This window comes from Mandrillus leucophaeus, unplaced genomic scaffold (assembly GCF_000951045.1).
Source record: "Mandrillus leucophaeus isolate KB7577 unplaced genomic scaffold, Mleu.le_1.0 Scaffold1414, whole genome shotgun sequence".
Taxonomy (NCBI): domain Eukaryota; kingdom Metazoa; phylum Chordata; class Mammalia; order Primates; family Cercopithecidae; genus Mandrillus; species Mandrillus leucophaeus.
Window position 1 is genome coordinate 375,216 of NW_012101382.1, and position 26,767 is coordinate 401,982.

The following is a 26,767-nucleotide window of genomic DNA, read 5'->3' on the forward strand; positions in this document are numbered from 1 at the left end:
ACACGCGGCGCCTGGCAAGTGCACAATCGCGGTGAGAGGGGCGCGCGGCAGCCGCCAACGCTCCGGCCCAACTGCCGGAAGGTCTGTGCTCTGGAGCCAGGGTAAATATAAGACCCAGACTGAAGACTAGAAATGGCTAGGGACGGGGAGGTGTGGTGAAGCACAGGGGAAAGAACCATCGTTGAGGTGAGAGGGCTTCTGATCCTCCTTCGCTCCTCTGCTGGCACCTGGAGGGCACATAGCTGATGTCCTGCAGACTGAGAGTTCAATTTTGTTGCTTAGCACCGACCTGCCATAACTTTCAACATGCTTCTCTATGATTAGTCTATTGAAACTCTTTACCTACCTTAAAAGATAAATCATTCTAAGTACAAAAGACCCACTGGATCATAGTAGAAGCCTGAAGCCATCTCTAAATCTGCTTTTTACGAAGTCAGATTAAGACTCTTGGCCGGGCGCGGTGGCTCAAGCCTGTAATCCCTGCACTTTGGGAGGCCGAGACGGGCGGATCACGAGGTCAGGAGATCGAGACCATCCCAACGTGGGCTAACATGGTGAAACCCCGTCTCCACTAAAAAATACAAAAAACTAGCCGGGCGAGGTAGCGGGCGTCTGTAGTCCCAGCTACTTGGGAGGCTGAGGCAGGAGAATGGCGTAAACCCGGGAGGCGGAGCTTGCAATGAGCTGAGATCCGGCCACTCACTGCACTCCAGCCTGGGCGACAGAGTGAGACTCCGTCTCAAAAAAAAAAAAAAAGACTCTTAGTTTCTAATAGATGTTTTGAATGTACAGGTATTAGAAACTGTAATAACAATTAGAATTGGGGTTATTGACTCTGTTGGACTTTATATCATCTATTGGCTTCCGGAATTAAAAAAAAAAAAAAATGAAGAGATAAAGCTGTTACCCCCAAATCCACATAGTTAATACTTACCATGTGGGACACTGTTTATGGAAATGATCTTTTAAACAATGGATTGAAGTCCTAGATAAGGAGATGGGAGTCTTGAAAATAGGTTGCAATTTTCCAAGCAAGTTAGCCAACTAGTAGTTACTGAACTTCAAGAAGTCCACTTCTTTGTTAGTGTTTGAAGGAAATATCAGGACGTTGAAATACAATCTGACCTCAGAAGGACAATATGGTCTTAACGGTGAGATCAAATAAATACAGTAAAGTATCAGAAACAATACTAAACAATTGAGTCAAAATTTAAGTTTGTGACAAAGATTATAGACACCATCTATAAGGGTATTTTTCACATCTTTATTTTAAATATTTTGTAAATATTTTGTTTCCTTGTTCTAGGGCTATAAAATTATACATCATGGCCCTCCTAAAGACACTCTAGGAAAACCATGTCATCCTGATCTTAAAACACCTGCAAGAAAGAGCACAGTACTTCACCATTAGTAAGTAGCAAGGAAAAAAAAATGGTAGCCAACTTTTCAACTATATATCAATGTGGGTTTAAAGAAATAAAATGTAATTATATGGAATAGAAAAAAATATTTTTACTTGAATGTACTATCACCAACAGTGACATTGCTTTCATTGATGCAATGGAGATGATTATAGGTTAGATGGTTGAGAGTATGGGAGAGAAGAGCAAAGAGAAGAATATGGCATCATGGCCTATTATACAATTCTGGGTCATCAGATGCAAACAATGGGTGATTGAGCTATACAGAAATCTTCAGGCTTCTGTGTATTGCTTTCAATGAACTGATGAGGACACAGCAGCCCAGATGTTAGAGCATTTTCCTAAACTTAGCCAGAAGGTCTCTAATAGAACCAGGCCTTGAACATATGAATCTCGAATTAGATTATTCTGATTTTTTTTTCCTATAACACCTGGAAGGAAAAACATGTCTCTTAAACCATTAGAAATTAGCAATTCAATCGAACAGCATATGTTTACAGAAAGATCTTATGTGCTCAGCAATCTAGCAGGCATTGCAAAGGATAATAAAAACATGGATAATTTCCATTTATTTGTATTATATGCATAATGTGTTTATTGTATTAGAGGTGTTACATACATTGTCCCTTCCAGTCTTCAAAGCAAAAACCTGTAATATAAAAATCTACATTTTACGTAAGAAAAAAACTGAAGTTTGGCATAGATTTCCCAGACCTGATGATTTCCAAAGACTGCACCTGTAACCAATAAGGCGCAGGTAGTTGATAACTAGAAAGCAAAAATCATAGACAGTTGAACTATAAGAGTTCAACTATAAGGCAGAATCCTGGTAACCTTCACAGTAATTAACCTGTCTTGGGTTGTCAGTATAGAAATACCAGTCCAAAAAGGCCACATCCAGATTATAGTGTGCCTAAGGAGAAGGGAGGACTGATTAGAAAGGGAGAGCATGATCTACTTACTCATGTTAAAAACTATGTGGGAAGCAAATAATGTCAAAAGCATTATCAGACAACTGGCAAGGTAGTTTGAGGCTACTGGTATGAAAAATACTATTTCAGAACTTTGTTGACTTAGATTTATTTAACAAAACCAGAGTTTGCCAAAATAGGAATATGTGTAATATATATGCTGCTCTAAACCTTCCACCTTATTTCTTTCTAAAGATAGCAGATACTTCATCCTGCTCAGAGAACCAACAGTAAGTGATAATTCACTGATTTTAATGTGAATATTTTATCATGCCAATCATTTTTATGTTGTCAAGGGTGAAATGATTAGTGAGTTTGCTCATGATTTTATCTTTTGTTTTTTGTTTGTTTGTTTTAGAGACAGGGTCTCTTTCTGTCACCCAGGCTGGAATGAAGTGCTGTGATAATAGTTCACTGCTGCCTCGAACTCCTGGGCTTAAGTGATCATCCCACCTCAGCCTCCTGAGTAGCTAGGAATACAGGCACTTGCCACCATGCCCAGCTCATTATGTTTTGTTTTTGTTTGGTTGGTTGGATTTAGTAGATGTGAGGTCTCACTATGTTTTCCAGGCTAATCTTGAAATCCTGGGCTCAAATTATGTGCTGTCACCTCAGTCTCCCAAAATGTTAGGATTGCAGGAATGAGCCACTGTGCCTGGCCTATCCATGATTTTCAAAACTTTGATAAATTTGTATTGAGAATGACCTCAAGTTAATTTTATTCTTTTACAGTTAGGAAGGTAAATTATAGCAGTATCATATCCCCAAAAATTTGATATATAAAAATTTTTTACATTTTTTTCTAAAAATAAGTAATGGAATTAATTCTTATGTTTGTGACTTTAAACAATTATACTAGAACTACCTTTAATAGGAAAATGGAAAAATATGGCTGTTTAAGCATATCGTATAAGCTGGCATATTAATGATTTTACTGTTAACATACACAGTTATGTATTAAGAAGGGAATTATTAAAGTAAAAATAGAGGGTCTCCATTGTGCTGCAACAATGTCTGCCTTTTCCCAATTAAAACTGTGTCTCTTTCAATGAGTCAATGTCTCTTTCAAAGTCATTGACTTTGAAGTCCTAATTGAATGAAGACTAATTACTGACATTACCTATGCATTGGCATAGGTTAATTAACTGTCCTAAGCCTTAATTACATCATCCATACAATATAAATAGTAATACCCAGTAAGGTATGGGAGTGAAATTGTACATCATTTTCCACAAACCATCAATAAATTGTTCATCCCTCATCCCTTTTTTGCATACCATTGAGGATAAAGGCAATGGATGGAACAAGTATCAATGATACACTATTTACAGTAAGTGAAGCCTGAGAAGTATCACAGATAAATTGTTTGGAATTTTCTTTCCTTCCAAGAATTTGGGAGTGCCAATCCCACACACATGAAACAAATCTAGGGAGCATAACTCTAATTTACAAAGTAAACCATTTATATGTCTAATGACAGAAAGGTGAGTGTTTCTGAAACTAAGTGGTCCTGTTGCTTCATCTGAAGGATGTAGGACTTTTTGACATATTGAGAAAGGACAACATGGGTAACAAAATGCTGAGTATCTTTTTAGGAGATAATGAAAATATGAAACAATCTTCGTACCAAATAATGGATTGAGTAAACTTGAACAAGCTATATTTTCAATGCATTAGTTGTATTTTTTCTATACAGAGAAATTTGAAAATATTCACAAGTATAAGGAAGAAAATAGATGTAACTTCTAGTTACTCCATTAGGGAAATAACAACTAATAAAGTATTTGTACAGCCATATCTGTGTAATCACAACCTTGTCATCTTAGAGTCTGGTATAAATAAAAGGACAATCCGTTATACTTTTCATGTAGAATAGCCAATTGAGAGATGGTACATATTAAAAATAAACTTTTCTCCAAAAATTGAGATAAAGAATGAATGTCAGTACTATAATTAACTATTCAGGAATCTGTTTTCTTTTTGATGGCATAAGGGTAGCAGAAGTAGGCAGAAAGAAGGGAGTATGCCTCTATCTTTTATAGATGTACCTCAAGGGCATCAGTAGAGTTCTTCAGCTTATTTTTTTATTGTCACTATCAGAGACAAGGTTGGCCTCATTATGATTCTACTGGTACTATACGGCAATTCTTGTTTTGCTCCATTCTTAACGAATCTGGGAATCACAGTTCCTTTGAAATAATCGAGATTATATTGGTATTCTCCCTCTTAGAAGTTTTTAAACTACTTATTTCAATGCAGACTTTTGTTTTTCTTGACTTAGTTTTCAGCAATGGCTTTACTACCGGTGTTGTTTCTGGTTATGGTGCTGCTTCCATCTTTACCTGCAGAAGGAAAGGTAAGGTTAAAATGGAAAATCTTTTCAGAGCTATCCAGCAACTTTGTGGTATGGCAGGCTATTTTGAAAGTAAAGGAAGGTAAGAGAGTTTGGTATGTCAGAGTTTCCACTGGTTCTCTCAGGGTTCTCAGACCACTTAACACAATTATTCAGGTGAAAGGCTAAGGCTATGCTGTATGTGTTCCGCATGTGTATGCTAGCCACCAGTCACATGTGACTACTGAACACATGAAATGAAGTTTGAACAGGCAAGATGTACTCTGATGGTAAGAAACTCACCAGATTTCAAACATTTAGAACAAAGAAAGAAGAAAATATCTCATTTTTTTTATATTGCCTCCATGATGAAATGATAATATTTTAGATATTCAGTTAAATAATATATTAGGTTCTTAGGGTGGTTGCAACAAATTACCACAAGCTAAGTGGCTTATAACAGCAAAAACTTTTTCTCTCACAGTTATGGAGGCCAGAAATCTAAAATAAAATTACCTACTGGGCTTAGCTCCCTCTGGAGGATCTAAGAGGGAGGGATCTGTTCCATGCCTTTCCCCACCTTCTGGTGGCTTCTCCCACTGCTTGGCATTCCTTGGCTTGTGGCTGCATCACTCCAATCTCTGCCTCCATCTTTACATTATCTTATCCTCTCTGTGTGTCTCTTATAGAGGCACTTGTCATTACATTCAGGGACAACTGGATAATCAAGGATTATCTCATCCTGAGATCCTTAATTACATCTGCAAAGACTTTTTCCAAATAAGATCACATTCACAGTTTCTGAGCATAAGGACATGGGCATATCTTTTTGGAGACTACCACCTAACTCATTACAAATAAAATATATTATTTAAATTAATATCACTTAAAAATTAAAATGGCATATCATGTTGAAATTATTTTTCTAATAAACATCACTGGTCTGTGGGGTTAGAAAGCTGATGATAGTTCTCTTACCCCAATCTATTTTCTGATTTCTTTAATTTTATTTCTTTTTAATGAGATCCCCATACAAAATTAACAATATACTTATACAATATTAAATTAGCACAACTTCTCCACTATGTTAGCACATTTAATTTTTATAGTTAGGGTATAAGAATAATTAGATTTTTATTTTTAATTAAGAAAACAAAAACATTTAATTTTTATAGTTAGGATATAAGAATAATTAGATTTATATTTTTAATTAAGAAAACAAAAATGCCGACTCTAAAGGTCTTAGTGGTTTGTTTAGTAGTGATAATAGAGTTAGTATGTGAAGGGCCAAGAGGATTTTGAATTCAGATCCTAGAGTTATTTCTAATATGCTACTTTGTTGAATTGACTCTATAATATGGTCAGCAATCTTCAATGATAAAATGTGCAGTGTTCACCTACAGTGTGTATCTCCTAGCCAGGAAGCCTCTGAAACAGCTTTGGCATTGCTGTTTGTGGTCACATCTTCCATTAACTCCGTGCACATTAGACTCACTAGGACTTTTCAGACTGGAGGACTCTGACACTCAGTTCAAACTTCATTTGGCATTCAGAAATATAGTCATTGTATTACTGTAATTAAATTATCAATGTGCAGGTAATTTATTCATCACCTACGACCTCATTCAAATAATTTGCTGTTCTTTTCATTTCTTTCACTGAAAGATTTTCTTTCATACCCCTTTCCAATCCCCTTTAACCTCTCTGGCTCATCTCCTGGTCTTCATTTATAAAATTATTAAAAAGTGAGATGTCATTTTGTTTTGGCACCACTAAATGTTTGAAATCAGATGCTCTGTAAACACTCCGCCCAGTATGATTTTCTGATGTTTTCAAGATGCCTGGAAAACTCTATTCATCTTTCAAAACCCCAGAATCACATTTTATGAAGCTTTCCCTGACTTCAAAGAAGAATTGATCCCTCCTTCCTCTCTATCTTGTAGATCCCTAAGATCAGTTTTGTTATCATGTGTATTGTAATTTTTACTTATGTCACGTCACCTATTCAATGTAAACTCTTTAAGGATAGATACCATATTTATTTTATTCTCAACATGTTTAATGTTTCTAGTCAGGTAATAGCTTTATTAACACATTTAAAAATACATCTCTTTTTCAGTACAATTTTATCTACAAAGCAAGAAGGTGTGAGAAGCAGGAAATAATTTAGAAATTAACTTTTTATGTGTTTTGAAATGAAACCACCATAACCAGATTTTTTTAGGTCAAGAGGAAATATCCAGGGATGTTATTTTATGCTTTGATGTGATGCAGAAATCTGCTTCTACTGATACTTTATATGCACATCTTTTCTAACTTATGAGTCAGTAACTTTGCCATATTTATTGGTACAATGGCATCTGCTATCAGTCCCTGTTGTTAGGACCATAAAAGCAGGAAAGAGAAATTCACATATAGTAGATAATGGCAATAATGTGCTCAGACCTATGGTATAAGAATTGTGAGAGCCTTAAGGGAACTCAGTATGGGAGGAGAGAAGGATAACTTATTGCAAGGTGTCAGAAAAAATCTATAAGGGGCCCTATTCCTTTTAGACTTATACTTCAAAATCTTGCTCATACCTATATAACATCATACTCCTGTGTAAATCTAGGTCATCAAATTGCTTGGACCTTGATCCAGCAATTTTCAGACCCTATTCCACCTCCAGGCTTAGCAGGGCCCATACCACACACACAGACAAATATACAACCACAAAGATAAACCAAACATATTAGGGCCCAATTTCATACTTTATCAGTTATGTTTCTGTTACTAAAAGGAACAAAGTCAGCTACAGATAGATTTGATCCCTCCAAATTGCTTTAAATTGATTTTTTAGTATTACAAAGTTATCTTTTATGCAACCCATAAAATTTGCTACATAATAGGTATAATGGTTTTATTATAGTACTGAATGCAGACATGCACTTCAACTGGGCCTAAACATTTTTCCTTAAAGGCAGATACCATGTCAAGGAAAACTGCCCCATAAAATTTAGGATGAATCATGGGTTCCAGCTTTACCCTACCTTGCAGCCTGATCAAATGTGAATGAATATATCTCAAGGTTTTTAATTTGCATGCTTGTAGTTATAAAATCTTATTATTCATGTGTCTATATAAATCATATTAAAAGTTCCCTTGCTGGGGGAAATGGCAGATAGGAGGCATGACTAACTTGCTGTTGTCACTTGGATAAACAGAACAATATGTGGATAAACAGAACAATATGTGGAGATTCACATCATGAACTTTTGCATCAAGAACCACTGCAGGGGCATGGCAGGAAAACTGAAAGAACTCACAGACCCTTTGAAAGAAGTGGCTTGCCACTACAAACTCTGTTTCACTGAAACACTGTGAGTGCCCAAAGTGTGAGGGAAGAAAGTCTGCCTCTAAACACACATCCTCACTGAGGAAGCTGAAAATCCAGATCATGGGAGAAGGATTTAACCTTACTTAAAGCTGAAACGAATTTAGAGAGCCATGCAAAATGAAAAAGAAGAAGAAGCAGTGAGAAGAGCCCTGTAGGCAATCCCAGTCCCCACAGAAGCCCAGGGAAGCCATTTCTGACTTTATCTCACAGAGATCCTCAAGGAGGGAAGCCAGTGGAATTAGGGAGGAGACTTCCAGCTGAACTTTGTAATAATTTTGACCAAGTACAAATTTTTCTGGGCAGATCTGGGATTGTGAATGGGAAGTACAGATATGAGTACAGAAGCTGCAGCAGGTGGGAAGTGGGGAAAGGCCTGAAAGCCCTGCTTACTGTCTCCTTGGGGAGGCTTGTAGCCTGGACCAAGATCTCAGCCTTGCACAACAGAGGCCTGGATATAAATTCAGCTCTATTGGCTGTTGAGGGAGCACAGCAGGGGTGAGACTGGCCTTGCTGGCTGAGTAGGAGCTTAGTGAAGCCTGTCACTGCTGGCTTTCCACTCCTTCCCTGGTGACCTGTATGAAGCAGCAGAGGCAGCCATAGCCCCCTTGGAACATAACTCCTCTGGCCTGAGAACCACACCCCCATCTTCCACAGTGGGTGCAGGAAGCCCCCACCAGGGAGAGTCGGAGTTCAGGTATGCCTAATCCTGCCCACACATGATGGTCTTTCTCTACCCAACCTGGTAGCCAAAGACAAAAGACATAAACTCATGGGAGCTCTATGGCCCTGTCCATCACCTGAAAAACCTGAATACTTATCCAGGAGACCTTAGGGCAAACTTGTATCCCCCCATACTACCACAGCTTATGCTGTCTTGAAACCAACTCAGGCTGTTACAGCAACTCATAACAGAACAACTCTACTCCAAGGAAGGAGAAAACAACAGTTAATTCCACTGCCTATAACAATCCTGGCTAACCAGAGGTCCTGAAACTGTCCACATGACAACTTCACTATTAGCATAACCAACATTCAAGAAAACCAGTGCACTAAACAAAACTACAACCAAGGACTCTCGGAGTCCACTTCGCTGCCCTGCTACCTCCACTGCAGCAGGTGTCAGTGTCTGTGGCTGAGAGACCTGAAGATGGATCACATCACAGGATTCTCTGAGGGTACTCTCCAGTACCAGCCTGGAGTCCAGTAGCTCTGATGGGTGGCTAGACCCAGAAGAACAATAACAATCACTACAGTCTGGCTCTCAGGAAGCCCCATCTCTAGGGGAAGGGGGAGAGTACCACATCAAGGGTTCAAGGCAAGAGTACCTGAACAGCAGCCCTTGAGCCACAGACCCTTCCTTGGACATAGTCTACCTGATGACAAGGAACCAGAAAAACAATTCTGGTAATATGACAAAACAATGTTCTATAACATCCCCCAAAAGATCATACTAGCTCACCAGAAATGGATTGAAACCGAGATGAAATCTCTGAATTGCTGGACAAAGAATTCAGAAGGTTAATTATTAAGCTTCTCAAGGAGGAACCAGAGAAAGATGAAAACCAACTCAAAGAAATTTAAAAAGTAATGCAAGTATGAACGAAAAAATTTCCAGAAAAATAAATATCAGAAATAAAAAACAATCACAACTCCTGGAAATGAAACACACTTAGAGAAATGCAAAAAATACTGGAAAGTTTCAACAACAGAATGTAACAAGTGGAAGAAAGAATTTCAGAGCTTCAAGATATGGCTTTTGAATTCTAACAAAGACAAAAAAAAATGATAAAAAGAAAATGAACAAAGCCTCCAAGAAGTTTTGGGATTATGTTAAGTGACCAAAGCTAAGAATAATTGATGTTCCTGGGGAAGAAGAGAAATCTAAAAGTTTGGAAAACTTATTTGAGGGAAATAATTGAGGAAAACTTTCCTGGCCTCGCTGGAGACCTACACATTCAAATACAAGAAGCTCAAAGAACTCCTGGGAAATTCGTCATAAAAAGATCATGACCTGCGCACATATTCATCAGGTTATCTGAAGTCAAGATCAAGAAAAGAATATTAAGAACTGTGAGGCAAAAGCATCAGGTAACCTACAAAGGAAAATCTACCAGATTAACTGCAGATTTCTCTGCAGAAACCCTATAAGCCAGAACAGATTGGGGTCCTATCTTTAGCTATCAATGTACACAAATCAGTGGTACTGCTATACACCAACACTGACCAAGATGAGAATCAAATCAAGAACTCAATACCTTTTACAACAGCTGAAAAAACAATAAAATACTTAAGAGCATACCTAACCAAGGAGGTGAAAGACCTCTACAGGAAATCTCCAGAACACTGCTGAAAGAAATTATAAATGACACAAACAAATGGAAACACATCCCATGCTCATGGATGGATAAAATCAACATTGTAAAAATGACCATACTGCCAAAAGCAATCTACAAATTCAATGCAATTCCCATCAAAATACCATCATCATTTTTCACAGAACTAGAAAATACAATCCTAAAATTGTTATGGAGCCAAAAAAGAGCCTGTATAGACAAAGCAAAACAAAACAAAAATAACAAGCCTGGAAGGATCACATAACCCCACTTCAAACTATACTACAAGGCTATAGTCACCAAAACAGCATGGTACTGTATAAAAATAGGCACATAAACCAGTGGAACAGAGTAGAGAACTCAGAAATAAGGTCAAATACTTACAGCCAACTGACCTTAAACAAAGCAAACAGAAACATAAAGTGGGAAAAGGATACCTTATTCAACAAATGGTGGTGGGATAATTGGCAAGATCCATGTAGAAGAATGAAACTGAATCTTCATCTCTCACCTTATATAAAAATCAACTCAAGATGGATCAAATACTTAACAAACCATGTAAACTCTAGAAGATAACATCAGAAAAACTCTTTTAGACATTGACTTAGGCAAATGTCTAAGACCAAGGCAAATGTCTTATGACCAAGAACCCAAAAGCAAATGCAACAAAAACAAAGATAAAAACATGGAACTTAATTAAACTAAAAAGCTTCTGAACGGCAAAACAAATAATCAGCAGAGTAAACAGAAACCCCAGAGAATGGGAGAAAATCTTCGCAAACTATTTATCCAACTAAGGACTAATATCCAGAATCTACAAGGAACTCAAACAAATCAGAAAAAAAAAAATCCCATCAAAAAGTGGGCTAAGGGCATGAGTGGACAATTCCCAAAATAAAATAGAAAAATGGCTGACCAACATATGGAAAGCTGCTTACATCATTAATTATATGCTTAACATTATTAATTATTAGAGAAATGCAAATCGAAACCACAATGAGGCTAACACCTTATCCCTAAAAGAATGGCCATAATTTAATTTAAAAAATAATAGATATTGGTGTGGATATGGAAAAGGGAACACTTTTATACTGCTTGTGGGAATGTAAGCTATTACAAGCGCTACGGAAAACAGTATAGAAATTCCTTAAAGAACTAAATGTAAATCTACCATTTGGTCCAGCAATTTCACTACTGAGTATCTACTCAGAGGAAAAGAACTCATTATATGAAAAAAAGACACCTGCACACTCATGTTTATAGCAGTACAACTCACAATTGCAAAAATATGGAACCAGCCTGAATGCCCATTAATCAATGAGTGGATAAAGAAAATGTGACATATATGTATATATATTATATTATATATAATATATAATGTATACATATATACATATCGTGTGTGTGTGTGTGTATATATATACACACACACACACCATGTAATACTGCTCAACCATAAAAAGAAATGAAATAATGGCATTTGCAGCAACCTGGATGGAGTTGGAGACCATTATTCTAAGTGACGTAACTCAGGAATGGAAAAACCAAACATGATATGTCCTCGCTAATAAGTGGGAGCTAAGCTATGAGGATGCACAGGCATAAGAATGATACAATGAGGCCAGGCGCGGTGGCTCACACCTGTAACCCCAGCACTTTGGGAGTCCTATACGGGCGGATCATGAGATCAGGAGATCGAGACCATCCAGGCTAACATGGTGAAACCCTATCTCTACTAAAAATACAAAAAAATTAGCTGGGTGTGGTGGCGGGCACCTGTAGTCCCAGCTACTCGGGAGGCTGAGACAAGAATGGCGTGAACCGGGAGGCAGAGCTTGCAGTGAGCTGAGATGGCGCCATTGCACTCCAGCCTGGGGGACCGAGCAAGACTCCGTCTCAGTAATAATAATAATAATAATGATACAATGGACTTTGGGGACTTGGGAGAAAGGGTGGGAGGGGGGCGTGGAATAGAAGACTACACGTTGGATACAGTGGACACTGCTTGGGTGATGGGTGCACCAAAATCTCAGGAATCACCCGTAAAGAACTTATTCGCGCAACCTTTTACCACCTGTTCCCCCAAAACTGTTTTTTGAAAAGTTCCCTTGAAACAGAAATCGGCATTTGTGGCCTCCGAGGGGTTTTTAGTTTGTCATGCCATGAGTTACTCACAATTCCCAAAGCTTCAATCTACTACTTTCCTATTTAAACATTTCAATCTACTACTTTACTATTTAAAAGTTATATCTTCAACTCAGATTTAGTGACAATGCTTAACAACTAATGTTGACTTTTAATATTTAAATATTTGTAATATTTAATATATGTACATGATAACTAAATATTTTGCACTTTTTAAAGTGACCTTTGTTTTCTTGCATTAACTTATGCACTGTTATATGAAATTTACAACATTGTTAAATAATAATTCTAATTTTATTTTCTTTTAGGATCCCGCTTTTACTGCTTTGTTAACCACCCAGGGGCAAGTGCAAAGGGAGATTGTAAATAAACACAATGAACTAAGGAAAGGAGTCTCTCCACCTGCCAGTAACATGCTAAAGATGGTAAGAGGCAGTGATGTAACGAGATGGGTGTGAACCAGCTGTGGCAGGAGCAGACGGCTGGCCACTAGCATCTCTTACGAACTTTGTGGTTTACAAAGTTGTGTCTTTTTTTTTTTTTTTTTTTTTACAGTGGTTAAAAAAACCGTCAATTATACAGGGTTATTAAATTTGGAAGGCAGAATTGGAAGTCCAATATTCAGGCATCCAGTGTTAAATCATTACACTTTTTGTTCATTTTCTTTTCCGGTTTAAAATCAAGAAATCCCCTTTCCTTCAGGGTGTCAGCTGTTGTGAGTAAAAGCCCACTTCCCAGGGCATAGTCCCTGAAAGACAGGTATCTCTGATACGAAAGCAATGGCCTACATGTGAAAACAAATGGAATTGGAAATAACGTTGGCCAGCTTATTACTATTAAAATATAATGAGGATATTTCACCTGCTTATCAGTATTTGCACTAGCGTCATTAATAAATATCCTAGGTATGGCTGCTTTGCTATCATAAATAATCACATATTATTGTCTTATTTTGCCTTTTAGATATATTACCTATGGACTACCCTTCATGTGTAAACTGGCACCAGAACAGATAAAAACACTTAAATATGTTTTAATAACAGTAGTATTAGAGAATACATCTACAGAAATTTTAAACTATTTACAAATCAGATTATAAAGTGTATGTTTCATTGTGGCTGAATCATTAAGTGTATTTTGTTTTCTTGTGATGTTTAGGAATGGAGCAAAGAGGTAACAGCGAATGCCCAAAGGTGGGCAAACAAGTGCACTTTACAGCACAGTGATCCAGAGGACCGCAAAACCAGTATGTAAATTAGTAAATATTTGTTGAAAAAATAAATGAACAAAACAATAATAGAGCATTGTAGGATGCTCTATAATAAGAAGACTTTAAAAATAAATGTTATTTATACTGCTGTCTTTTTGAAGTCAAAGTATCTGTATACAGAGGGATATTTACAGTAAGAACAATGTTGTGCTTTTTTATTGTGTACATTATGCAAATAATTTTGCTTCTTGCAACCAGTTCATGAATACAGCAGATTTTATATCATCTTTATTTTTGTAAGTGTAAGGATTAGAAAAGCCAGAATTTGAAAGAAAAGTGACTCACCCAAGAACAGAATCTGAAACAGTGTCGTACTAGAAATTTTTAACCAAGCTTTCTGATTTCTAACCCACTGCCCTTTTTGTTAATTTATGTAGCTGTCGGATGTTTTGAAATCTATTCTTTTGTATCCATAAAATATATTGAACTTATGATGAATTATTCCTTTTTTGATCTAAAGTGGATAAAAGTGGAAAAAGTGGATTTAAATTTATCATATTCAAAATTTCTATAAAAATGAATATTTTTGAATATGTTATTTAAAAAATTTTTAATATGAGGCAATCAAGTATTTTGTGTGGACTGGATACCTACAATGCACAGAATGCTACATTTGAGTTTTAAAAAGACTTATCAAGGATTATAAAATCTAGTAAATGCCCAAATAACTTATGAAGTGTTTCTGGGCTGTAAGGCACTTCTTGACAAACTCACAAGGATTTCAACCTGTGATATCTGATTTCCTGGTTAAGAGAAAATCCATAAATTTTGAAAACTGTTATCCTTCCTGGTGTCACTTTTCTCTTTCTTGGGACTCTTAAAAATAGCCTATAAAGTCTTTTTTTCAGATTTCACACAAAGTCATATACATTTATTTAGGGTCCTATATTTGAAAAATCTCTGCTGAGGGTTACTAGAGCAAAAGACAAAATGTAAGAATTGGTCACTGCCTTTAGCAAGCTTACCATATAAAGCTGGGAACACTCAAGGCATACACATGGAAAATTTAGCATGCAAGGATTTTTAAAGAGCAGAGTGTTAGCCTACTCAAAGTTTTATGTGGTCAGGCCAGCCTCAGTGTGTTAGGCAGTTCAGTGTTCTTATCGGCTTTATAGCTGATAAGGAACTGAAGCACTCCTTTATGTATTAATCAACAGTTAGCATCTGCTGGACCCTGGGTTTGAAAGGCAACATCTTTGTGTTTATGTAGTCAATTTCTTTTACCATTGCATGTTTATTACCTTGCTCATGAATGATCTGCCCCTTAGGTACAAAATGTGGCGAGAATCTCTATATGTCAAGTGACCCTACTTCCTGGTCAGCTGCAATCCAAAGCTGGTATGACGAGAGCCTAGATTTTGTCTATGGTGTAGGACCAAAGAGTCCCAATGCAGTTGTTGGACATTATACTCAGGTAAGAAGAATGCATGAAAATACCTATGTCACAAATGTTCTAATAGGAAAGCTTCTCCAAATTATGACCACTGCAGTGTTCAATTTAGGAGAACAGTCCGAGTGGGAAGAATACAGTCTTGGAATTTGGCTGCTGTAGAGCTGTCATTTTTGTCCATTGTCAGCCAAACTCTTAGTAGGAAAGCATACTCTGTATTGTTCCTACATTATAAATTTTAAAGTGATGAATGTACATGAAAATTAAATATTTTTAAAATTTATGACTGGTTCAATAATTTAAATATTTGTATGGTGTATGTCTATAAACTAAAACTAACATTTTTCAGTTTTATATTTGCTACTATTTCTTTATATATTTTTCCTCTTCTCTAATGTACTTTTGTATATTTATTCCATTGTTAATTTGCAGCTTGTTTGGTACTCGACTTACCAGGTAGGCTGTGGAATTGCCTATTGTCCCAATCAAGATGCTCTAAAGTACTTCTATGTTTGCCAATATTGTCCTGCGTAAGTAGACTGTTTAGCATTTAATGGCAATAATTCTATCTGTAATTTATTTTTTAATAGTTCTCATATCTTAAACCAGAATGAAAACATATCTCAATAAAGGGGAGGGGATAAATGTTTGGAAATGTTTTTTAAGGTTGAGACACTTTCAACTTCCCAGAGGAGAACAACTTCTCAGTTTCAGTTATAAAAACTGAATCATTCCTCGTTAACAGAATAATGTCTTTTCTTTCAGTTGGCTTTCCCTCAGCTTAGGGTTACTCTATGAGCATGTGTAATATATATTTCTCTAGAAGTGGTATCATCACGTCTTGCTAATTTCATACTCTAGGAGTATAGATGCTTCAGGGTGCTGGTGAGATTGCAAATGGAAGATGGATTGTGACTTTGGCCCTTTCTGCTCCAATATTCCTACTTCTGCTTATGTAAAACACACACACACACACACACACACACACACATTCACAATTACCATTACAAATGGTTCATTCATTTGGATTTCAATGACTTTTCAGGACATCTTTATTTCAGAATACAGAAAGGATAACATCTTAAGTCTCTGATTCTCAGAATTGTTCACAGAAAGCTCTTTAACTATCTTGTAAAGTTTGATTTGTAGCAGTAAACGTGCTCCTTCATTAAACAATACGTTTAGAGTTATCCACAATAAATCCTATGGATATTTTAAGGAGATATTCACGATATGTTAATTTAAAATTTAATGTTTGAAATTCTTTACCACTGGAGGCTGCGGTGGGGGACACAACTACAGGATTTGTTTCGAGACTGTAGATAACGAAGATGATATAGGGTTCCGGTTTGAGAAGTATAACCTCCCAAGTCATTTTCCTTCAAGTACCTATTAGGATTTAAGTAGAGAGAATTGAAAGGCCCTAGGAGGATGTATCCACACTCACTGACTGGCCCTCAGAAGGGAGGCATCCGCAGCCAGGTGTCAGAAGTGACAGTTGGAATAGATCATGAGGGAAGTCAAGGGAACTAGAACTTTTAAAATCCTTTTGTATCTGTTTCACAATTTTCCAAGAGCTCATACACATACAGCTATATTCTAGGCAAAGAGACTGAGATTTAGCTGCACTTCCTTGGGTCCTTAGCCCACTTGGTCTATTGAGATTTCGACTCCTACATATTTTTAAATGAATTTAATGGCCAATAGAATAATGATCATCATTAACTTATGGTTAGTCATTGCAAAACTATTATATCCTGGATATCAGTATTTATCAAAACTTTTCTGTAATTTTTTCTTTTTTTTTTTTTTTTTAGTTTAAGTTCTGGGATAACAAAAACTAATATTCTGTTTTGGTAAATGTAAAAATCTCCTACATGCCACCTCTAGAAACTCACAAACCTTCCTAAGCACACTCCTACAAACACACCACTAACTACTGAAAAATCTCAACCTCCATCTGGAAGAAAAAAATACTCTGGAGGTATATTTTTCATAGTTTCTGTTAGAGACACTATGGGTTTTTTCAAATGGAAAATGCTATTTTAACATTGCATATTAATTTCCTGCTACAACCTGGTACTCCTAGGATCTTGTCCTTTCCCTCTACAAGATATGTTTTGTCCCTTATTGGCACCTTGGGATACACTGCCTCAGTAATTTGACTAAATATACTGGGAGATAAAGATAGTGTCGCCACACTGAATATACTCTGAAAATTTCAGACCCTTTTCATCAAATTTAGTTACCCAGCCTGTGAAATTATGGTCAAGAAGATATGTCCATGTGTGAAGCATTTTCTTAATTTGGGTTGTTATCTGAAATACTCATTGGGAATTGTAATTTTTCAGTTTTGTTAACATACTAAAAACACTGAATAATTATTTATGTATATTTGATGATTGATACTGCCCTTAGAGTATAAACAGTAAAGTGAAAAATATTTGACTTGTATTTCAAATTTCAGTGGTAATAATGTGAGTAGAAAGAATACCCCTTACCAACAAGGAACACCTTGTGCCAGTTGCCCTGATAACTGTGACCAAGGACTATGCAGTAAGTTTGAAGTGATTAGCTTGCTATTATTTATTATATAATTGATATTTTCTTTTCTTTATATAATTTAACAAAACTCCTAAAGTAATGAATTGAAATAGCATATTTATGAAAAAAAAACCAAAAATATTCAACAAAGTATGCTTAAAAAAACATTTTACACACTGGAGGAGCTACATATTATTTGTAATGAAAAGCATATTGCCCTATGTAACATAATGGAGTATTTATCATCAATGTGTTTTTGTGGCTCTGCAGAGCCCATTAATATTAACCATACACCGTTTGGTAAATAGTTCAATTATCAAAGTTCATTTAACTGTACCAAAAGTGGTATTTTAAAAGAATCAAAATGTATAAATCTAAGGTGTGAGACCAAATTATGGCTCAGTCTAGACAGGCACGCCAAATATTACTGTTTATTTATGCTAATGTGTTTGTCATGCTGATTTCCTCACTTCTTTTTTATAGTGTAATTAGGATCATAGTGTTTGCCTTAATAAATGATTACTTGCCCTATAATTTCATAATTGTTTTGTGTATATTTTTATGACAAAACTCTATCTATATACAATATTGGCTCATAGGACCTGTGCACATATTTTTGCAAAAGGAGAAAATGAAATACATATCATATATCTAATTTAATAAATTGCCATGAATCGAAGTAAAAATAGCTGTTGGCTTTCTGTAGTTGGGATACTTTTATTAAAATTATTATGAATGATAAAGTTGACACAATCACTGAAACGTTTACCTCTTCAATGCACTCACTTTTACTAAGCATTTTTTCTGACCCAGTTATATAGCTGTATTTCAGAATATTAATGATACCAAAGCTATAAATCAGGCAGAGGTGGGCAGATAACAAGGACAGGACTTCGAGACTAGCCTGGCCAACATGGTGAAACCCCGTCTCTACTAAAAAGACAAAAATTAGCCGGGTGTAGTGGTGGGCGCCTGTAGTCCCAGCTACTTGGGAGGCTGACGCAGGAGAATCGCTTGAACCTGGGAGGTGGAGATTGCAGTGAGCTGAGATCAGCCACTGCACTACAGCCTGGGCAACAGAGCGAGACTCTGTCACAATAAATAAATAAATAAATAAAAGAGAAAAATAGTTGAATACTTATACATTTGCTGAATGTAGTTTGCTAACAAGTCTGGAATTCATCTGTCATAGTATCAGCTGGTATCAGCTGCTGTGACCATGGGATTACCTGCATCACCCCTCTCATAAATCCTAGGTAACACAGAGTGGAGAGAGACACTGTCCACTTGGGGGAAGAAGGAAGTGTGTGGGGTACTCTGCCTTGGATTTAGTACTGGGCCTGCCACAACAAAATACATACCAGGAAGAAACCCACAGCTCCTAAATCCAGATTGGTATGCATAGATAGAGCCTCTAGACCCACCACAGCACCAAAAAGGAATCTGCTGCCCCAGTGGGGCAGACTCAAGTCTCAGTACCACTGGTCAACTAAAATGGCCTCAGACCCAAAATGAATTGTAGTAGCTGGAAAGTCATAACAGCTGCTGGCCTTGGGCAAGCCCTGGTTCTGTCCTGGTCCGAGAGTCCATGGACTTCAGATGCATCAAAGCACAGTGACAGCTGTGGCATCCAGGGAATTGTCCATGTTACCCTTCTCCTAACCAAGTTTGCAGCAAATCTGGGTTTAGAACATCATCTAATAATGAAATAACTGCCATCTTAGGAGACTCATTAGTCTCCTTTAAATTCTTGGAAGGCCTTCTGAAGAAGAACAGGTACAAACAAGTCCAGACTGAAAAGACTAGAATAATTAATTCTTTAGTGCCTAGATACTGAGATAGTAATCCGCAACTTTCAAGAACATTCAGGAAAATATGACTTCATCAAAAGAACTAAGTAAAGCACCAGTGACCAACCCTCGAAAGATGGAAATGTGTAGTCTTTAGGGTAAGGAATTCAAAATAGCTGTTTGTAGGAAGCCCAATAAACTTCAATAAAACACAGAGAAACAATTTAGAAATTTATCAGAGAAATTTGAAAACGAGATTGACATTAAAAACAAACAAACAAACAAAAAAAACCCAGAAATCCTGAAGCTGAAAAATATGATAAATAAACTGAAAAAAACATTAGATGGTCTCAACAGCAGAATTCATTAAGCAGAAGAATCAGTGAGCTTGAAGACAGGCTATATGAAAATACAGAGGAGAAAAAGAGAAGGAAAAAGAATGAACTTTCTTCCCTGATCTACAAGATCAATAAGACAGCATCAAAAGAGCAAATGTAAGAATCATTAGGATTCTAGAGGTAATAAAGAATGAGAAAGGGGTAGCAACCTTATTGAAAGAAACAACAAACAGAAAACATTCCAAACCTGCAGAAAGATAGAAATAGACAGTAAAGAAAGGCCAAAGTTTATTAATCAGATTCAACCCAAATAAGACTACCCCTTGGCGTATAATTATAAAATTCTCAAGGGTCAAGGAAAAAAGAGAATTCTAAAAGCAACAAGAGAATATAAGCAAATAACATGTAACAGAGTTTCAATACACCTATCAGAAGACTTCTCAGTAGAAACCTTACAGACCAGAAGGAAGAGGGACAATTTACACAAGTGCTAAAAAATGATTTTAAAAAACCTACGTAAAATATTGCACCCAACAAAACTATTCTTCAGACATAAAAGAGAAATAAGGACTCCCAGACAAATTCTGGAGTAATTCATTATTACAAAATCTGTCTTAAAAGAAGTGCTAGGCTGGGTGCGGTGACTCATGCCTGTAATCCCAGCACTTTGGGAGGCTAAGATGGGCGGATCACGAGGTCAGGAGATGGAGACCATCCTGGCTAACACGGTGAAACCCCCTCTCTACTAAAAATATAAAAAATTAGCCAGGTGTGGTGGCAGGCACCTGTAATCCCAATTACTTGGGAGGCTGAGGCAGGAGAATGGCGTGAACCTGGGAGGCGGAGCTTGCAGTGAGCCAAGATCGTGCCACTGCACTCCAGCCTGGGCAACAGAGCTAGACTCCATCTAAAAAAAGAAAAAAAAAATGCTGAAGGGAGTTCTTCTATCTAAAAGAAAAGAATGCTAAAGTGTAACATGAAAATATCTAAAGATATAAAACTCACTAGCTGAAGTAAGCATACAGAAAAATTTAGAGTATTCTAATATTGTAATTGTGGTATTTAAACCACTCATATCTTTACCGTGAAGACTAAAACAGCAAAACTGTTAAAAATAATAACTATAACTTAAGGTATAAATTGAGACATTCAAAAGTCAAAAAATATCATGGGTATATGAAGTTAAAATGTAAAATTTTTGTTTCTTTTCTTTGTGATCAAAGTTGTCATCATTAGTTTAAAATAATTTGTTATAACTATAAGAACTTTTGTAAGCCTCGTGGTAGCCACAAAGAAAAATCCTATAATATACACACTAAAAATACACTAAAAGTAAAAGGCAACTGATGAAAACATACGACCAGAAAAACTCACTTAACAACAAAGGAAGGCAGCAAGAGAGAAAGAAAAGATTACTAAACAACCAGAGAATGCGTAACGAAATGGAATTAGTAAAATTCTTACCTATCAATAATAACCTTGAATGTAAATGGACTTAATTTTCTAATAAAAAAACACAGAACAGATGAATGGATTAAAAAAAACAAGACCCAGATGTGCTTCATACAATAAAAAACTCATTTCCCCTGTAAAGACATGCATAGAGTGAAAGTAAAGAGATGAAAAAAGATATTCCCTGCAAATAGAAACCAAAAAAGAGAAAGTAGCTATAAGGCCATTATTTAATGATAAAGGGATCAATGTGTTAGGAAGATATGATAATTATAAACACATATACACCCAACATCAGAACACCTAGCTATATAAAGCAAATATTAATAGACTTAAAGAAAAAGACAGATAACCATTTAATAATAATAGGGGAATTCAACACCTCACTTTTAGCAATGGACAGATTATTCAGACAGAAAATCAACAAAGAAACATTTGAGTTAAACAGCTTTCCAGACCAAATGAACCTAACAGACATTTACAGAACTTTCCATTTGGTAGCTACAGAATTCACATTGTTTTCATCAGCACACAGGATATTCTCCAGAGAGAACACATAGACCAGGAAACAACTCTTAAATTTTTAAAAAATGGAAATCATGTTAAGTATCTTTTCTAACTACAATGCAATAAAACTAGAAATCAGTAACAAGAGGAACTTTGAAAACAATATAAATACATGGAAAACAATATAAATATAAAAACAATATAAATACTATAAACAAGATGCTCCTGAATGACCAATGGGTCAATTAAGTAATTTTTAAAAATTAAAAAATTTTCCAAATGAATAAAAATAGAAACACATCATATCAAAAAGTATGGGATACAGCCAAAACAGTATTGAGGGAAAGTTTACAGCATGAAACTACTACATCAAAAAGTAGAAAGGTTTCAAATAAGCACCCTAATAAATGATGCACCTCAAGGAACTAGAAAAGCAAGAGCAATCCACACCCAAACTTAGTAAAAGGAAAGAAATAATAAAGATCAGAGAAGAATAAACAAAATTGAGGCAAAAAATATAAAAATATAAAAGATCAAAGAAACAAAAGGTTAGTTTTTTGAAAAGATAAAGAAAATTGACAGATCATTAGCTGGACTAAGAAAAAGAGAGGAAAAAAGCTAAAATATAAAATCAGAAGTGAAAAGCAGACATCACAATTGGTGCTATAGAAATGTAAAAGAAATGTAAAAGACCATTAGAGACTATAATGAACAACCAAGAAATTGGAAAACCTAGAGGAAATGCATAAATTTATGGATACATACAACCTACCCAAGATTGAACCAAGAAGAAACAGAAAACTTGATTAGACCAATAATAAATAATGAAATTGATTCCATAATAAGTCTCACAACAATGAAAAGTTCAGGACAAGATGACTTCGTTGCTGAATTCTACCAAACTTTTAAAGAGCAAACACCAATTCTTCTTGAACTATTCAAAACATTTGATGGGGGTGGGGAAATTCTTCTGAACTCATTTACAATGCCAGCATTATCCTGATACAAAAACCAGACAAGGGCACAACAAAAACGAATGAATATAGATGCAAAAATCCTCAATAAATACTGTACTAGTAAAACAAATTCAACAGCACGCAACAAAGATTATATGGCATGATCAAGTGGGATTTATCTCATATATACAAAGATGTTTGGACAAAATACACCACCTTAACAAAATGAAAGACAAAACCATATGATCCTCTGAATAGACACACACACACACACACACACACACACACACAAACAAAAAGCATTTGGTGAAATTCGATAAAATTCAATATCTCTTCATGATAAAAACTAGAAACCAACTAGGCATGGAAGGAACATATCTCACCACAATAAAGGCCATATATGACAAGCCCACAGCTAATATCTTACTAAAAGGTAAAATGTTAAAAACTTTTCTTCTAAGATCAGGAACAAGACAAGGATGCCCACTCTCACCAATCTTGTTCAACATAGTATTGAAAGTTCCAGCCAGAGCAATTAGACAAAAGAAAAAAATAAAAGGCATCCAAATTGTAAAGAAGGAAGTCAAATTTTCCCTGCTTGCTAATGACGTAATCTTATATTTAGAAAAACAACTCCCACCACACAAAAAACAAACAAACAAACAAACAAAACTCTTAGAACTCATAAACTCAGGAAAGTTGCAGGATACAAAACCCAAATAGAAAAACCAGTTATGTTTCTATACACCAACAATGAACTATCTCAAAAAGAAAGCAAGAAAACAACTACATTTACAAATGCTACAAAATGAATAAGTAAATACCTAGGAATAAATTTAACAAAGGAAATAAAATATTTCATAGGAAAAACTATAAAACACTGATGAAAGAAATTGAAGACTACACAGAAAAAAATGAAATACATACTATGTTCATGGACTAGAAGAATTAATATTGTTAATAATGATCAAACTACCCAAAGCAATTTACAGATTGAATTCAATCTCTATCAAAACATTCATGCCATTTTTCACAGAAATAGAGAAAACAATCCTAAAATTCATACAGAATCACAAAAGACCCTGAATAGCCAAAGAAATTTTGAGGAAAAAGACAGAACTGGAGGCTCTGGCTTCAAAATATACTACAAAGCTATGATAACCAAAACAGCGTAGTATTGGCATAAAAACAATCATGTATACCAATGAAACAGAGAACCTAAAGATAAATTAACACATTTATAACCTATTGATTTTTGACAAAGGCACCAAGAACATACACTGGGGTAAGGACTGTCTCTTCAGTAAATGATGTTGGGAAAACTGGATATCCATATGCAGAAGAATGAAACTAGACCCCTATCTCTCACCATATACAAAAATAAACTCAAAATGGATTCAAGATTTAAATGTACAACCTGTAACCATGAACTACTTGAAGGAAGCAATGGGAAAATCCTTTGGGACATTAATCTGGGCAAAGATTTTATGGAGAAGACCTCCAAAGCACAGGCTGCAACAGCAAAAATAGACACATTAAATTATTATCAAGCTGAAAAGCTTCTGTGCAACAAAAGAAACAGCTGATAATGTGAAGAGACAATCTGAAAAATGAAAGAAAATATTTGCAAACTGTTCATCTGACAAGGGATTAATATCCAGAATATTCAAAGACCTCAGCAACTCAGTAGGAAAAAAACACATTAAAAAGTGAGCAAAGGGCTGGGTGCAGTGGCTCACGCCTGTAATCCCAGCACTTTGGGAGGCCGAGGTGGGAGGATCACGAGGTTGGGAGATCAAGACCATCCTGGCTAACTAAACCCGTCTCTACTAAAAATACAAAAAGAAAAAATAAAAAAAAATTAGCCTGGCATGGGCAACAGAGCGAGTCTCCATCTCAAAAAAAAAAAAAATAAAGAAAGAAAGAAAAAATAAAGAGAGGAAAGTACATGAATAGACATTTCTCAAAAGAATACAACAAATGGCCAACAAGTATTTGAATAAAATGGTCAACATCCCTAATCATCAGCAAAATGCAAAAAACTACAATGAGATTTCATCTCACCTAGGTTAGAATGGCTATTATCAGAAAGACAGAAAATCAAATGCTGGCAAAGATGCAAAGGAACTTTTATCACTGTGGCTGGAAGTGCAAATTAGTACAGTCATTATAAGGAACATTATGGAAATTCCTCAAAAAAAAAAAAAAAGAAATTACTATATGACCCAGCAATCCCACTACTGAGATACCTCCAAATGAAAGATCAATGTGGCAGAGAGATGTTTGCACTCCTACAAATACTGCACGATTTCACTAATATGTGGAATCTAAAAAGGTTAATTCAATAGAAGTAGAAAGTAAAATAGTGATTGTCAGTGGCTGGAAAGGGTAGGTGGGGGTGGAAAGGGGTGGAGAGGGGTTAACGAGTGCACAGTTGCAGACAGGAAGAATAAGTTTGGTATTCTATTACATAATAGAGTAACAATAGCTAATAATAATTATGTCTCAAGAGAGCTAGAAGGATTTTTGATTGTTATCACCAAGAAATGATAACTAACTTATTAGAAAGAAATGTGTTTAAAGTGATAAATGTGCTAAATACCCTGATTTGCTCATGATGTAATGTATACATATATCAAAACATCACACTGTACCCAATAAATATATGCAATTATTATGTACCAATTATATATTTTAAAATTAAACTTTTTGACAAACATATGCCTTTACTACAGGACTAGCAAAATGAGTTTAAAAAATGGACAGGTTTGAGATACAGAAAGTAGAATAGTCAGTCAATGTTTATCCCCTGTGCTGGGTGAGTGCCGGCCAAAAGAAGAAACGAAAGAGTTCAAGTTGATTCCAGTTCCTGGCTTAAATTGCTGAGTAGTTGGAGTGTCATACCCCTTAGATTGTGGGAGTGATGCAGGGAGATCACTCCTGAGAATTCTCAGCCTTTTAGCTAATACAAGGAGTTTAATTTGAATTTTATTGAATTTGAGGTCCCCGGGGAACATCCAAGTAGAAACATCAAAAGGAAAAGGGCATATTGTCCTTGTTTTATACTTTTATCCACCCATAAAGATTATTAACTCAAAAAAAGCATTGGAGTGTAATGCCATGCTGCCCAATATTATGATACGATGGAAACAGTCCCTATCAACATGTGCTACTAATCACACTTTGAACACTTGAAATGTAGCTAATAAGATTAAGAAACTAAAATTTTAATTTTAATTTAGATACCTATGTGTAGCTAATGGTTCCCATATTTGGCTATGCAGGCATAGAAAGATTTAGTTACATTCATATTATTCTGCTTGCTGAGGGGGAAAAGTAGGTCAATTTATTTTAGAAACATATCACTAAATGTAGAATTTAAACAGTGATAGATTTATCAGTGAGCTCAACTAAGACACCTCATATGTCCCTTAAGACGTGAAAGACCCATTATAGTGTAAGTGATGCTAACTTGTTTGCTCCCTCCTACCCCCTCCCCACACACTTTGAATGTATGGTTTTGCTGTTACTGAGGAAAATGATAATGACATAATTAATCTGTTTTTGTTACAGCCAATAGTTGCCAGTATCAAGATCTCCTAAGTAACTGTGATTCCTTGAAGAAAACAGCTGGCTGTGAACATCAGTTGCTCAAGGAAAAGTGCAAGGCTACTTGCCTATGTGAGAACAAAATCTACTGATTTGCCTAGTGAGCATTGTGCAGGACTACATGGATAAGGGCTGCATCATTTAATTGACACATACCAGGGGAAATTGTATGTATGTTAGTTACAAATTTGATTTCAAAGAGCAATGCATCTTCTCCTAGATTCAAAGAGCAACACATCTTCTCCCAGATCATCACAGAAATCACTTTCAGGCAATGATTTAAAAAAGTAGCATAGTATATGACGACAACTGCGAACTCTGACATAAATT

At 35.9% G+C, this 26,767-nt stretch overlaps 1 protein-coding gene across 3 annotated transcripts; it reads left to right on the forward strand.

Annotated features, from left to right (window-relative positions):
* On the forward strand, nt 1–26,652 carry CRISP2 (cysteine-rich secretory protein 2). Of its 3 annotated transcripts, none has more exons than XM_011974117.1 (9): nt 1–81; nt 1,307–1,410; nt 4,674–4,748; nt 12,890–13,006; nt 13,740–13,827; nt 15,120–15,265; nt 15,674–15,771; nt 17,709–17,797; nt 26,402–26,652. In XM_011974117.1, the coding sequence occupies exons 3-9, from the start codon at nt 4,683–4,685 to the stop codon at nt 26,527–26,529; spliced, it is 732 nt and encodes a 243-aa protein (XP_011829507.1). In that variant the 5' UTR covers nt 1–81; nt 1,307–1,410; nt 4,674–4,682; the 3' UTR covers nt 26,530–26,652. The 3 variants fall into 3 exon arrangements, with proteins under 3 accessions (XP_011829507.1, XP_011829508.1, XP_011829506.1); XM_011974118.1 differs by having other exon boundaries at nt 17,709–17,801; nt 26,402–26,426; XM_011974116.1 differs by having other exon boundaries at nt 17–101.
* Nucleotides 26,653–26,767: the final 115 nt, after the last annotated feature.